At 32.7% G+C, this 14924-nt stretch overlaps 1 protein-coding gene across 1 annotated transcript in view; it reads left to right on the top strand.

Annotated features, from left to right (window-relative positions):
- The window catches only part of LOC150094603 (cell adhesion molecule Dscam1-like), a 435546-nt gene that overhangs the window by 360227 nt on the left and 60395 nt on the right, over positions 1-14924 (top strand). Inside the window, exons 13-14 of the mRNA XM_090411127.1 lie at positions 3846-3994; positions 7094-7225. Coding sequence (XP_090267253.1) covers positions 3846-3994; positions 7094-7225 — 281 coding nt within the window. The remainder of the gene's footprint in view (positions 1-3845; positions 3995-7093; positions 7226-14924) is intronic.

Raw genomic sequence — 14924 nt, 5'->3', positions numbered from 1 at the left:
TCTTCTTCTCACAGTAACATTCCCAACGCAAACAGCTCCTTTCTGGTAAGCAGTTACTCTTCATATTATATATTAGATTTCTCTTATTTTTGTTAGTCCACTATATGGGCGGAAAGCTGTTTCGATAATGCAGGAATTTTACAGTAATTTTTTCCTAATATATTAATTTCATGTTTTGATATATTAAAAATAATAAAGTAGTTTTCGCAATTATTGTAGGAAACAGATTAATTCATTAAATTCTACTGCTGTCAATTTAACAAATTTAATAAAAAAATATCAGACTTTATGCAATTCAACAGACCACGAATAATGTAGTAAATATTGTTGAATTTTGTCACATTTAATAAAAATTTGTGCACCATTCTCATTTACAATGTTTTTTAAAAAAACAAACAGAAGATGACTTGCCACACATTGTGCTTTGTGTTCACAAAGGAGGAACTGAGTAGATAAGTAATGACCGAAACATGATTTGTAAGATAGAAGAACAACTTCAAAAACAAAACATAAGTTGAAAGTAGGCAGTGCGATCTGATTTCAGAATGTTAAGAGAAACTCAGCAGCAGAAATCCGTCCCCAGTTGATAAATCTTCGTGTTACAGAAGCGTTTGGATTTGGTGTGATGCCTTTTCAATGGATCTACTAAAAGTCATGAAATGTCTAAAAGTTGGGAAAATTCAAAAGCTTTTTTTAATAGGAAGTATAATGTAACTCTGAAAAAACATTACACGCTCTGATCTGCAACCGATGATTTCTGTCTCATTGGAACAGTAATGGCGATCCTGGTTGTCAGAACTTTGCCACAAATAGATAGCAACGTACAGCACGTCGTTTTCTGGTTAACGACGCTTGACATCACTTTTTACGCCTAAATAGATGTCTTGTTGTAATGCAGTGGCAAATGCATAAAACCTGTTGGTAACTATGTGACAAAGTCGACTCGTATCGGCTTTGGTTGTTTGGAAGTGAGACAGATGCATCTGAGGCTATGAGGTATCCGTGTTGGGTGGATGCATTCGTGAGAGGATGAATGTACTGGTGTATTGTCTCTTAATTGCATTTGTCATTCTGGTAGGTTTGTTTGCTTCGCGGCATAAAACATAAACTTTGGGAAAAAAAAGCAATGCCACATTTGTATGAGACTGACTAAATCGCTTTCATTTGAAAAGTCTTTATTATTCATGTCATAGATTTTCCAACGACATGGTCTTTAAGAGGCTCTCTATGTCATATATTTATTGTCAGAATACTATTATTCATATAACATTGCTTTTACTTAATTAAATTTAATATTATTTAATGAACCGAGTGTTTTAAGAATTACTTGAACGTCCTCGTAAAATAGAGAAACCCCGTACGTCATTATATAAATTATAAATGAAATTGAACTTAAACTAAATATACGGAGACACAGAGGTCACTCGCGTATTGTAAGAGAGACTTCAATGTCTACTTGCATATTATATTAAGCACTTAAAGTGGAACTTGGAATTTTCGTTCACTAAAGATCAAAGAGTTAATTTTAATTTTACATAATTGGTTATATGAAATTGGGTAGGGTTACCAAGTAACTTATTTGTTTATGCTATCATTTGAGAATTCATACATACTGTTACTGAACAAATAATCATGCTTCAAAAGCGTAATTGTTTAAACATAATAATTCAAGCTATGTTTTTTTTTTTACTTCACTTGGTCTTCATTAAGCAATATAAGAGGAATGAAAATTATCACCGACTACTTAAGCATATATTTTTGGTTTTTCGTGGCAGAGAGACAGCTCAATACATTTCCAAAACTGAAATAACTTTCAAAAATATTCATACCATAAGCTTCTTGCTATTAGAAACGAAGCGAAAGAGTTACTCACTCTACCCAGAAACTTTTTCTTTACGAGAAAAATTGAAAAAAAAAATAATCAAAAGTATTATCCCAAAAGTCATTTAAAACGATCCAAGGCCAACTTCAAAGTGCATATCGCAAGAGCAGTCCTGTGTAATGACGTCATTAATTACCACAACAATTTAACTCAGTCGGATAAGGCGCCTTATCCTCTTATCTTTCCCAACTTTTTCTTAAAAAGGAAACTTTCATTAGCCTATATTCTACCACCTCCTTTAAGAAGTTTATAGTCTTCTATCATATCACTCCTGTTCATCCTGCTTACTGGTATCTGCAGTCCACATAATCTACATTTCATAAATCCAGATACCATATTTGTTGCTCTTCCGTGTATCCTTTCTTTAGTTTCTTTATACCCTGCGAACTCAGGAGACAAAATCTGTGCACGGTAGTCCTACTTTTGTATCAAACCCTTATAAATAGATTAAATTACTTCCTTATCCATACATGGCAATATTCGTTTTAAGATCATAATTATTCTCTGAGTTGTATTAAAAGTTTTGCAATGCGACCTTTTAACTTTCAAATTTCTACCACCATAACTTCAAGATCCATAGCATCATCAGTTTCTCCGAGCATAATCCCACCAATATGTTGTTGGAAATCTGATCATGACAAGGTGCATAACTTTACATTAGCACTGAATTGTTAGCCATTATCATTTGCCCACTGTTCCAGCTTATTGAACTCATTCTGTGAGCGCTGTATATCTGAAGAAATCCTGATCTTTTCTTCATCAGCAAACAACTGAACATATTCTGTCAGGTAAATCCAGAAATTTAGTTCAACTATATAAAAATGTGGATGATATGTTTTATGTATATTTTCGAAGATTTCACACAAACATCTGTAATCTAACATTAAACAACCTCCGCAACCAGTTTCTTCTTCTTTTTAACTACTAACAGGAAAACGAAATACATTTCACCATCTCCTAAACTATCATGTGTGTGTGAACCGCTCTTTACCTTAAAATACTTGGTATGTGCATCATCCAGACCACTACATCAGCATTGACGGTATATGGATAACTTCTCTTTTTTCCCAAATACATATGAGACACGTGGGTGGTTTTCTGTTTTTCTCAAACAAGCAAAAATCGTATCTTATCTATAACACAAATCTTACTTTGTATACTTGTAGTCACGTTCCATATTACATCTGTATATCCTGTTTGAGATTTTAACTTCGTTGATTATCTCTCTTGTTGGAAAATATTTGAAAGGAAGGCATACACGAATCTGCAAGATATAGGCATTTTAATATCAGTTGCTCATGACTTTGGATATCAAAAATATGCTTTACTATCGATGTTCTTTCAATATCATATTCATTGATCTCTAACGGCTTTCCTCACAACTATCGTTATTTTAAGCATCTCTGATAATATATGAATGCTTGTATACTGCGTGAATATGTTTACATATGTATCATTGCATTTTATCTTAACTTATATATTTGATTTCATTAACTATATAAGAATTTATTAACTAGCACTATCGAGATATTTATAAATAATACGTGAGCATGCTTACATTATTAGGACATTGTCTCATTTTTCTATAAAATTAATATTGAATTCCACTCAATTATTTAAATATTATTTACTATCTTTCACGCAATTTAATAATGTTATTAATAGACGCTATGTTTTGTGAGAATGGAGGAATAATTTTTATTCGATGTAAGAAAAAAAAACGAATCAAATGTTGTTGAGGTGATAAAATCAAAAATCATAGGAAAAGTTTATTTTATTTTAAAAAACTGGAAATTATTTCTAACATCTAGCCATTGGAAAGTTTAATATTACAATTATTTTGTTATACTTATTTCATAAAAATAAGATAGAGTTCTCATTTTTTAATGAAACTCTCACAAGATTTATACAATGAAACGTTACATTATAAACCTGGAATATAATTTTAGTACTTCTGTTTTAGATATGAACTCGTGGAAACAATTCTAGCCACTGGAATTGTGTCAGAGATACTAATCAGACAAGCAGACCGGAGAGATTCTGCCCTTTTCACCTGTATTGCTTCGAATGCTTACGGGCGTGACGACACTAACATTCAGCTAATAATTCAAGGTACGTTATTAATGAATGAAAACGTTTCTCTTGCTGCGTGCATTTTGTGTATAAATTCACGTGTGTCTCTTTTTCATTATCGGATTAATAAAAAAATAACAGAGAATGTATAACTTGTTTAACTACAGAAAAAATATGGTCAATATTTTCATGATTGCTTTGAGAATACACTTCGAAATCATAGTGTGATTTGTTGTCTGAATGAGACTTTTATAAATTAAACTTTAACATTTTCTTGCCTAATTGCTTAATAGCCAATAGCCGTTAATAGAGGGAGCCAGTTCGTTTTTGCATTACCTCAAATGTAGATTCCATCGTCTAAGTATATATATATATAGTTCAACTACTATGCTTGAAATAATTAAATGGTCATGAATTCCAAAGTTGTTGCTGAAAAAGGTAAAGAAGAAGAAGAAGAAAAAAAACTGAATGTCTTTGCTCTTTCCAAACAAGTGGAATAAAAGTTATATAAGAAACTGAATTCAACGTAGTCGTGAAGAGATATTTTGATTTATTCCCAGAGTGGAATTTTATCAAAATGTAGAGAAATTCTGTATGTTCTCAATACGTGATATGCCTTACAACGAAGATAGTTAAAGGCGGCTATTTTCAATATTTCTTAGCTTTGAAAAGACATCACTAAAAGTGCTTTGACACTTAGGCTGAAAATGGAAAACAAACAATTATAATTAATCTAATTCATAGATATTTTTCACTTGTTTGCGTATACAAAACACACATATGCCAACAATTCGTAAGAATATGTAATATTCTCACTAATCGATATGCCAAATATCAATTGATATTCTCACGAATTGATATGGAAATATGGCACCCAGGAAGCGTAATCTTTATTGAGGATAACATAAATGCAATCATTGTCAACTCCCTATCCTGTTTTAATGTCATAGGGTATATTCCAGTGCTCCGAAAGTAGCACGGTATTTCCTTTGTGACTTCCAAAACCGAAGCATTAGGTATGTTGGTAAAAATATATTTGCTAAATCCCCTGATCTTTTCTTTTTGTTTCAATTGCAAGGAAAGAATATTGGCGCATTCTCTTTCTGAATTCAGAGCTTCTCGAGTAAGAAAGAAGAGCGAGGTCGAGAGAATGGCTACTCCAAGATACTTTAATTGCTCCCGATGGCTATCGAACGAAATGGCGAAAGCGAGCAGACCGCCTTCCAACGGAATGGATCTCGTTTGGTGCGTGGTAATGGTTACTTCTCTGCCATATCGTGGCTTTACGTCCATATCCATAGTGGCTAAGAAAAAGCACTAAAGGCCTGTGAAGCAAATGCTATCACATGGAAGAAAGGCGTTTCGGTTGGCAATTGACCTATGTTGAGAAACGCGATCAATTCGTTCGGTCAATTTGTAAAGCATGAAAATGTTATTGTCAGTGACCATCAAGGGATGATAAAGAAAACTCTGCGATGCAAAGTAAACAAGACAGAGAGAGAGAGAGAGAGATCATAGTTATTTTATTTTGATCTCTTTTGTTCAAGTCGTTAGATAAAACATAAAGTTAAATATAAACAAAGAAAATTTTAACATAAGACTTGACAGCATTAATTTTAAATAGTAGGATTTATTCAAGTATCCCGTAACGTATTTGTTAAATTTGAAGAAAATCTAGCGATTATTGAGAGCAAGATGAATTATTTGAACACACCTTAAGGAATGTTTTCTAAAGAAGCCGTCGTTAAGTCAGTGAATACTTTACCAGAGACCAAATATGGTATGCTATTCTTAAACTCACGCCAGGAATAAGCAACGAGATGGCTTCACAGCAGGTGATGAAATTTATCTACCACTTAAAAATTAAAAACATCCAAAACATGGAAACAACAGTGAGATTCCAATCCTCGTTTAGAGTGCCGAGATGTGTGTTATACGAGACAGCCAAATTATTTATAGTTAGCCATTCACTGTGACCCTATAATCATTTGGATTAGCAACAAATTAGATTTGTCAGACCTCCAGCCATTGGTCTAACATCTACACTACTGATACAACTATACGAGTAGCTTCCTCTCATCAGATATAAATGTTCTATTTATGCATCTGTCGACGTACACTGCTATTCGAACTGTTGAAATAATCAGCAGCAGTGACCTATCTAGCAGCTCCCTTATTTGGAGCAGAATTTCGCTTAAAATATCGAAGAGACATGTTACTTCTCTTTTCAGTTTTCAGTGCGTATTTCTGCTTTAGCGATTTAGTTTACTCTGCTGTTTTCGTGATGAATGCTCTTCCATACACTTATTAATACATCCAAAATCGCAAAAAGTTACGATAAGTGTGAATTCTCTGGAGAATGCGGGATGTATAATACTGCATTCTTCTCATCAGCCATTTAATTTACAATAAACGACAGTCTTTAGTAGGACGCTATTTTAATCATAATTAGGTGTGCTAATTATGATTAAATAACACATACACACACACACACACAATCTGAAAACACAAAGTTCTGAGTATTTTATTTTTTCTCGTTTACAAATTTCTGCTCTACAGAAAGGGAAAGAATCTATATTTTTGGTATATATTCCGAAGTCAGCAATAGAAAGATTGCTGACTTCGGAATTGACCGATCCACTCTCTTATAGAGAAGAAAAAACGTTTATAAACTGTACTTGCTAATAAAAGAGAGTTTTTTTGTGTTAAAGAATGTACAGAGAGAAAATATAGCTTTGCTCTAGCTACATTTTAAGTGTACTAGTTAAATTAACTACACTTTGATTTAATGTGCTTGCTATTGAACTTAATTCTTTGCTTTAATAAGCTTGATATTAAACTTGGCAGTTTTCTTTTATGAAAACATTTAAGCATAAAAATATTACATTCGCTCTGTCAGCTGAAATGGTTATAGTGTTTGATGAAGCCACCATTTGTAACAAAAGTTTGTATTCCGACTGTAGAGGAATACTTTTATAATTCACTTTAGAATCTTGAACACGAAAGTTAGTCAAAAGAAAAAAATACTCATTTCCTAGTCTTATTGAAAAGTTCTACCTATTCACATTCTTTAAAGAGCAGTAAGACGTCTTCTTCTTCTTCCCTCTTTTCAAATTTTCTTTCGTTAAATATTTGCAGAACCTCCTGATAGCCCCGAGGACGTCAAAGTAGCCGAGACAAACAGCAGAAATGTACGAATCGCCTGGAATGTTCCCTACAGTGGAAATAGCCCAATTGCATTTTATATTGTCCAATATAAAGATGAAGGAGGTAAGTAAAAAAAAAAACTCCGCAGTGTGTCAACAAACATACCTCCACAGTGTGATAGATTATTTCAGAACGTCACTCTGCTTTCTGAATGAGGTAGCTACACCTTAATACTGAGGGAAATCGTACATAGACTTCTTTTCACTACTAGAGGAAAGAAGTACTCATAATAACACAGCGAGAAAAGCGAACACAATACCCAAGCAGCAGTGTTGCGAATCTCCGTTATTTGTGTACTCAGTATGGGGATGAAAGTCACAATAGCATATTTTATGCCAATTGCATCTAAGTTGCGTTTTTATTTATTTATTATTTTTTAAAATAATACTCGGTATGCGTGACAACAAAACCGTCGAGCATACTAAGTTTTACACAGAACTATTATTAGAAGACTTAATAGTAAAACAAAATTTTATGTTGAAACTAATATTTAAGATTAATGGTGATAAAATCAATAGTTATTACAGTAAATGATATTAGTCAAGCAACCATCATGATTACTTTTATATGAGAGAAACATCAACTATTTATTGCGAGTAAATAATAAAGGAGAAGAGAGCTGAACATTGCCTTGTTCGTCACGTACATAATTTTTGATTGTTGGAAGAGTGCTGGTGTTGAGTTGTTAGCTGATATATGATGTTGCTAACTGCACATAAGGTTAAGAAAGAATTTGTTGTCCCAAGATTGTACGTTTTGTATAATAAGAACTGCTCGTGAAACGGCCTATAAATGCAATCCACGACTCCAACAATACTATATTAAATGGCATAAATGTAAACTTTAACATAATTAGGTTATAAAATATTAAATTATTAGTATAATAGAAATAGAAAATATTTGTATTAGTTATCTTGTTAAAATATTTTAAAATGTCGCAGGTATCCTAATTATGATAAACTTGTGAGACATATTCATTGAGATGTTCGAAATTTTGCAAATTCTTCATCTTGATTCTCAATTAATTTATAATTATTAGTAAAAATAATGTGTGTCTTTAATCATAATTTTTGAATACTTCGTTTATGAATTTGTTAATTTATGAAAGAAGCTAAATGCATATCTAGTTCAGATATTTAAAAAAATTATCACCAAATCATCTCAAGAATTACTTATTACTTGTAAACCATCAGGAAATAAAATTCTTTACTTTGTAGTATAACTTCACTACAAAGGAAGTTACAAAGATTATTTCATTACTTTAATTAATTTTCACCATCTATATGAAGTGAATAAGAAAGCTAGTATTTATTAATTATCTTCATTTTGTGAATTTAGAAACTATAGTGATTTAAGTAGCATTTTAAAAAGTGCATATAGATATTATGTGGAATTTAAATTACATTAGACTTTAAATATACATTTTTAAAGGTGCATAGATGTTTACTTGTACATTTGTAAATGTACACAAATGTTTACATTTATGCTATAAAGGTATATCAATGTTTACATGACATATATCTCAAGTTTTATAACAGAATTACTTGTTCAATCAATTACATGATAGTCGTTTGATTCTACATAAACAAAACACACTTTTAAATATATTAGAAGCTGCGGGATACCTCACTGCTATTTACCTAACTCCAATTACCGTTACTGTAAATAACTTGCTGTATATTGTTTGCTGATAATTAAAACTGCCCTATGCGAAGGAGAGAACCACTTCCAGTATCGCTATCTCATTTGTCTTCATCATTTTGTACAATTAGAAAGGCCAGGAGTAATATTTTATTTATTTTTTCTATGGAATTTGGAATTTACAATGATTCTTTCAAGAAACAAAAGTGGGATATAAGATCTCATCCTTAATTATTATGTTTTAACACAAAAAAATAAAAGCTCTGCTTTATTTACTTCAAATATATTTTCTAAAATCCTTCAGTAGTTTTGTTAGTTCACACTGATGAAGGTGCTTAACAAGATTTCATTTAAGAAGTCATTCACTGGATAACTTTGGAGTAGGCTCGTGTTATTTTAATTTGAAATGAAAAATTCAGCTGTCAGAAAAGTTAAAAAGAAATGAAAGAACAAAATGGTTGCTAATACACATTTCTCGATGGAAAGGATATTGTAATCGTACCTTTTTCTGTTATCCAGAGCATAATAGAAAAGGCGTCTCTTGCTTTCAAATGTACACATAATTCTTGACATGGAAAATTGCAGAAATGCTATTAAAAGGGACTTAGGGTTGTGCCTGCCTTCAACCATTTTTCTCTTTAAAAAATATCAAAAGTTTATTTGCTCTCACATTCAAATGAAATGCTAAACTTGTTAACTAGTCAGACAGGTTTCCTACACTGGTGTCCAAAAGCTAATGACGAACTACATTTTCACCTGTATATAAAAACATTTCATGATTACAGCCAAATATGAACAGAAATTTATTGCACGTATACAAATAAATTATATTTCAAAAAAAAATGTTATACGTTAAGTACAAATTAAATGGTAATACGTTTTTGGTAAATTTCCTAAGGACTTAGGGAATTAAAGAACAATACTTACAAAAAACTGCAGAGAGACATTTCAGTATGAAATATGTTCACCCCAAACCACGATGCAGCTCTTACAACCTCGTTCCATGCTTGGCACCAAATAATTCAGTAGTTCTTGGGGAAAAACTGACCCCCCCTCCAGAACAAGGATAAGGCCTTGTTTGTTTTCTGGACAGCGATTTCGAGCAACAATTCATCTCCCTGTTGAGACCCAAAGGTGTTCTATCGGACTGAGATCTGAGGAGTGTGTTGGCCACTCAATTGCATTGATATCCTCGGTCTCCAGAAGTATCTCCACTGCTTGTATATGATGTAATGTGGCATTCCATCCATAAAAATAAATTCTTCGCTTACAGCACCATAGAACAATCGAGCATGACGTTGAACTTCGTTGCAATATCTTTCACCATCATGGTCCTTTTTTCAGCACTTGTACATCGGTGCGTGCATTGAATATAATGCCTTACGACACCATGATCCTCACCGTCATATCTATTCCTTTCTAAACATTCTCGCGATGCCAAGTAGTATGACTTTCACGGCAGATCAACTGTCGTCCAGAATCGAAGAGAAAACTAAACTGTAAAGAGTACATGAGCCCATTAGTGCCTTGTCCAATTTTTATGGATACAACATACTGAAAACGTGCTCTACGATAAGCTGTTGATAAAGAGACGAAGACTATATGCCTTCAGGCGAATAGGCCTACTTGTCGCAGACGTCCTGTAACTGTTTTGTTTGAAATATCCGCGTTCCTGTGCTTGAATGGAGCTGATTTTCAGCTGACCTGCCGTGATGCATCGATTACGTTTTGCTATTATAACCAAAAATCGATCTTCAAGCTCCCTGGTAGAGCGAGAGCGATCTCTTATCAAACGCATGGAACACATTCCATTGGTTTGAAATGCTGGCTCAGAGCCTCTGCACAACGCTTTGTGAGATTCCAAATTCTCTGGCAATAGCAGTAATTCTACGGCCTTTAGCTTTCCAGAAATTCTTCCCCGCGTGAAACCATCTAATCTTTGGGAGATTATAAGAGATCCAAGTTGGCAACTTTATTCCTTCACGAAAAGAGCTTCCTTCAGACACAATTCGCTTAGCGCAACCTTTTGCTTTTATCCTGTTGAGTGCTACATCGTGACCCCTTTGTTTGCGATTTGAACGAGTTCTCACTTTCTGTTCGAAATCGTCAGTTGTACAAATTTCACGAGTTGATTTGTCTGAATTTCGATTGTAATATTCAGAAAGAGTGTTCTTCTTATTTTTTGGACTCCAGTTTGTATAAGCGAATATAATTTAGAGACAGATTCTCAAATTACACTCGGCATATAAGCAACATTTATATGAAATCTAATATACTTCATCTGGTAGTTTTCTCACACGAAACTGGGGGCTAAATTAATTATAGTATATACGTCTTACTAACGTTGTTTAGCTATTTTTCAGAGGGGGAATGAATTTTTATGCCTTCTATAAAAAAATATCTCTATGGCTGTGCTTGTTCACGGAACAATTTGCTCTGGATAATGAAGACATTTTAGCGGTAGCACTTTCGTGACCTTTAAAAACTTTTATTTAAAAGTGCAATGAGCTTCTTTTTTACGCTTGATTTTTCTCAGAAATTAATGTAATTAACGTTCACTATAGACTTATTCTTTCGGAAAGGCATTTCATTATTGTACGCCAGTACTCATTACTTCCTTCTGAAGGATGTCTGCTTGCAGAAATAGAAAATTTATATTAGATCAAGACAATTTCGTGCAGAGCATGCTTCGGGGTATCAGATAGTCTCAGAAAAGTCATTAAATAACATAATGTAATCGTCGTTTATAGAAGGGATTAGTCTGGCCGGTCAAATTGCTGTGACGCCACTTTTATTGTCTTCAATTTTTAGAGAAAGACGAGAGTTCAGATCTTAGGAGAAAAAAAAAAAGAATTTTTGTTTAATTAATTTTCTAAGCCTAATAGCTGGCTCGGTCTTCTGTTTTAGAAGTTAATTAAAAAGATGATTTTTTTTTCTGCGTATATTATTAAATTCCATGATAGGTTATTAAATTTTTCTTTGATTCTTAAAAATTTCAACTTCAGTTAGGAAGTTTGAATTTTTAAACATCTAATATTGTAATTAGCAACAATTTACAAAACTTGCCTAATTTCCAAGAAAATTATTAATGCATAAAATCATTTGCCAAGTCATCAAAGTTATTATATTAAGATTAGGCTACGTTAGAAATGGTGCTTCAAACTTTGTTCTTTTGAAGTAATCAAATACCGCGGTCACCTGAAAATGATAAAAACAGTTGAAACTTTTTTGAGGCACTTCAAAAACCTTTATCTGCGGATATGGTGCTTCTACCAGCATAATTCCATCTATCATGTGTAATTAATCCTTATTTTATTACCTTACCCCGCCCTTCTCAACGGATTATGACAGGAGTCCTCTTCTGAAAAGAGTCACGAATGTTGTGTCTTTACACGTGGAATCATGACACAGACCCGCCTTCGTGATCTGCATGATAAATGACGTATAATTACATCACCATGTCTGCCCAAATGATCCGTCTCGACAGGTGGCGTGAAGCGGAGAGTTCTCAAGTAGAAAATTATTCTAGCCCATTCTTTGTCTTAATGAATAATCGTTGCATGTTATCATTCAACTATTTAATCATATTCGTTACACTTTCTTGGCTGCCGTTCCGGTGTTCATTAAGGTAAGTGTGGACATCATTCTCTGCCTTTATTAACAATTCCTGACATTGACAAATATACTCCAACACGAAATATAATGAAATGATCCTTAGCGTAATCATTAAATCTTTAACTTGTTTCGGTGTTGATTTTAACACTTCCTATAAAGCGGGCCATCTTCATTATTACGCGTATCATTTCAGAAATTACAAACTTCTATTATTCTCTGGAATCTAAGTGTTATTTCTGTGTATTATGATAACGTATAACAATATTAATATAGAATATTCCTCAAAACTATGAAATACTTAAAAATCGAAAACTGTAATAGTACAGATATACAAATAGTGTATTTACGATGAAACTTGGTGTTCTAAATTATATTTAGTGTTCTAAAGAAAACGATTAAACACAATCAAGATATATTAATTTATTAATTTCAGGTCTTACGGAAAGAAAACAGGCAGGTTCTATATCGCTGACAGTTTTGTTAGAACATTAGTAGTCTTGAGAGGTTAGTGCATGATCATATGAAGATGAAGGGTACTAGAGAGAGAGGATCTCCTAATATTTTTATTTCAATAACTAGAAGTTCCTGAACTCCCCCAATTACTTAAACGAATTGGTTCGTTCTTCTTTTACATCTGCAAAGAAACACATGAAAGGTCCATTAATTAAACAAGTTTGTTTTTGTTAGATTGAAATGAACTGAGGAATACCTTTGTTTACTTTCATAACAGACTCATTGGATAACAAGTTTCTCCCCAAATCTCAGTAGTGTAATATGTCTCAGTTGCACTTGGGAATAAGCGCCTGTATAGATCAAGCACTATGCTATATGACGAAAGCTGAATTCTAATTATTACACTACTTCAACTTCTATCGCATTTCCTCTATGATAGGTTAATAAAATGCATAATCTTATAAATAGTAACTACTGTGTGTTAACGATGCAGGTAGTAATTAAAATAAGCATCATCATGATCGTCACATTCGTGATGTTTAGCCACAAGAAATCAACTGTAGGTGCTGGACCATCTCCCATACAGCTGCAGCAGAGTCTTACTTCCGGAAATGCGAATCTTTTATCCCACAACCAGGCAAGGTGGCAAGGAGAAAAAACTAAATTTGCATATAAAATATATATTTAGACAAAAAGCTAACCACATTATCCTAAAATTATGGTTACGGAAGCCAGTTTGGGTGAGTCTGGGTCTTAAAGGCCTCTACGTACCGAGGATTATTTTTACCCTCAAGATGTGTACGATAATAGAGATTACATTACCATTAACCTCATAGAAACAATTTTCTCCAAACTAATCTGCTTTTTATCAGGACTCCACTATTGTTAGTCCTCGCATTTTGATCTTTAAGGTATCTGCATCATACCACCTGGATCTTGGCATTAGCTTCGTCACACATTCGTGAATGCTGATAATGTCAAGATCTTTCCTAATATCGTCAGTTTTAATAAGATTCTTCCATTGCTGCCATCTGTTCACTAACCTTTCTAAAAAATGTCATATCTGTTGTGTCTAGTCTTTGATCAACTGCTTTAATTCTAACCCAATTCTCAGATTTCTTTGTAAAAATCTGTTTGGCACTGTAATCTATACTTTAGTACAGTATTTGAGTCACTAATAATAAAAAATAATAATATATTTATTCATCTGATTCTCCAATACATCAGCTTTGCTTATTCTGTTGTCTGTTAAACACACTCTGTTTGAATTGTTCAAACATTTTACGTGTTCTATAGGTACCTCTACTGAGATTACAAATGATGTGATTTTATGCATTTTTTTCATTTTGTCAATTTTATATATATATATATATATATATATATATATATATATATATATATATATATATATATATATATATATATATATATATATATATATATATATAATGTTTTTTAACTTGGGTATATTATGTATTCAATATACCAAGTAATTTTAGATAACATTCCCGTACTTGGGAAATAGGATTAAAAAACCAAGTTTATATAAAATTGCTTGGTATCTTGAATATATATACTCGTATCATCTCTATTGTTAGCAGTCTTGATACGAATTTTGTTTAGTCTCGTTTACACCCAATTTTTGTTATCCTGCATTATAAAAAGTAAAACTAAATAAAACAAGCTCTGAAGAAAGTTCGCGATGTCAGTCTGGTGAGAAAAATCTTCAGTTTTTAAGTTTTCTATAGATGTTGAGGAACATTGTTTGGTACTGTAATGCTGGTCTTAATTCAATTTTACACCAAGAAACGTCAACAAACATTGCTAAAAAATTTGATAAGCATAGCAAAGCTTCTCTGAGAAAATACACAAAACGCTTCCACTGTGATATCAAATAACCCTTCTAGACTGTATTTTTTTTATTTTGCCAGAACTACATTTAAGGCTACAATGTAATTCTAAATATAAGGAAGCCAGCATTCACATAACTGAAATTCAACGAACAGCAGACATAACTTTTCCAAAGTTTATTATGCACTACCTATAGTATAAT

The sequence above is a fragment of the Typopeltis vanoorti genome, chromosome 21, assembly GCF_054136105.1.
Source record: "Typopeltis vanoorti isolate ZY-2024b chromosome 21, IOZ_Tvanoo_1.0, whole genome shotgun sequence".
NCBI lineage: Eukaryota > Metazoa > Arthropoda > Arachnida > Uropygi > Thelyphonidae > Typopeltis > Typopeltis vanoorti.
The sequence above is the reverse complement of the archived record's forward strand: the minus strand, read 5'-3'. Positions and strand labels throughout refer to the sequence as shown.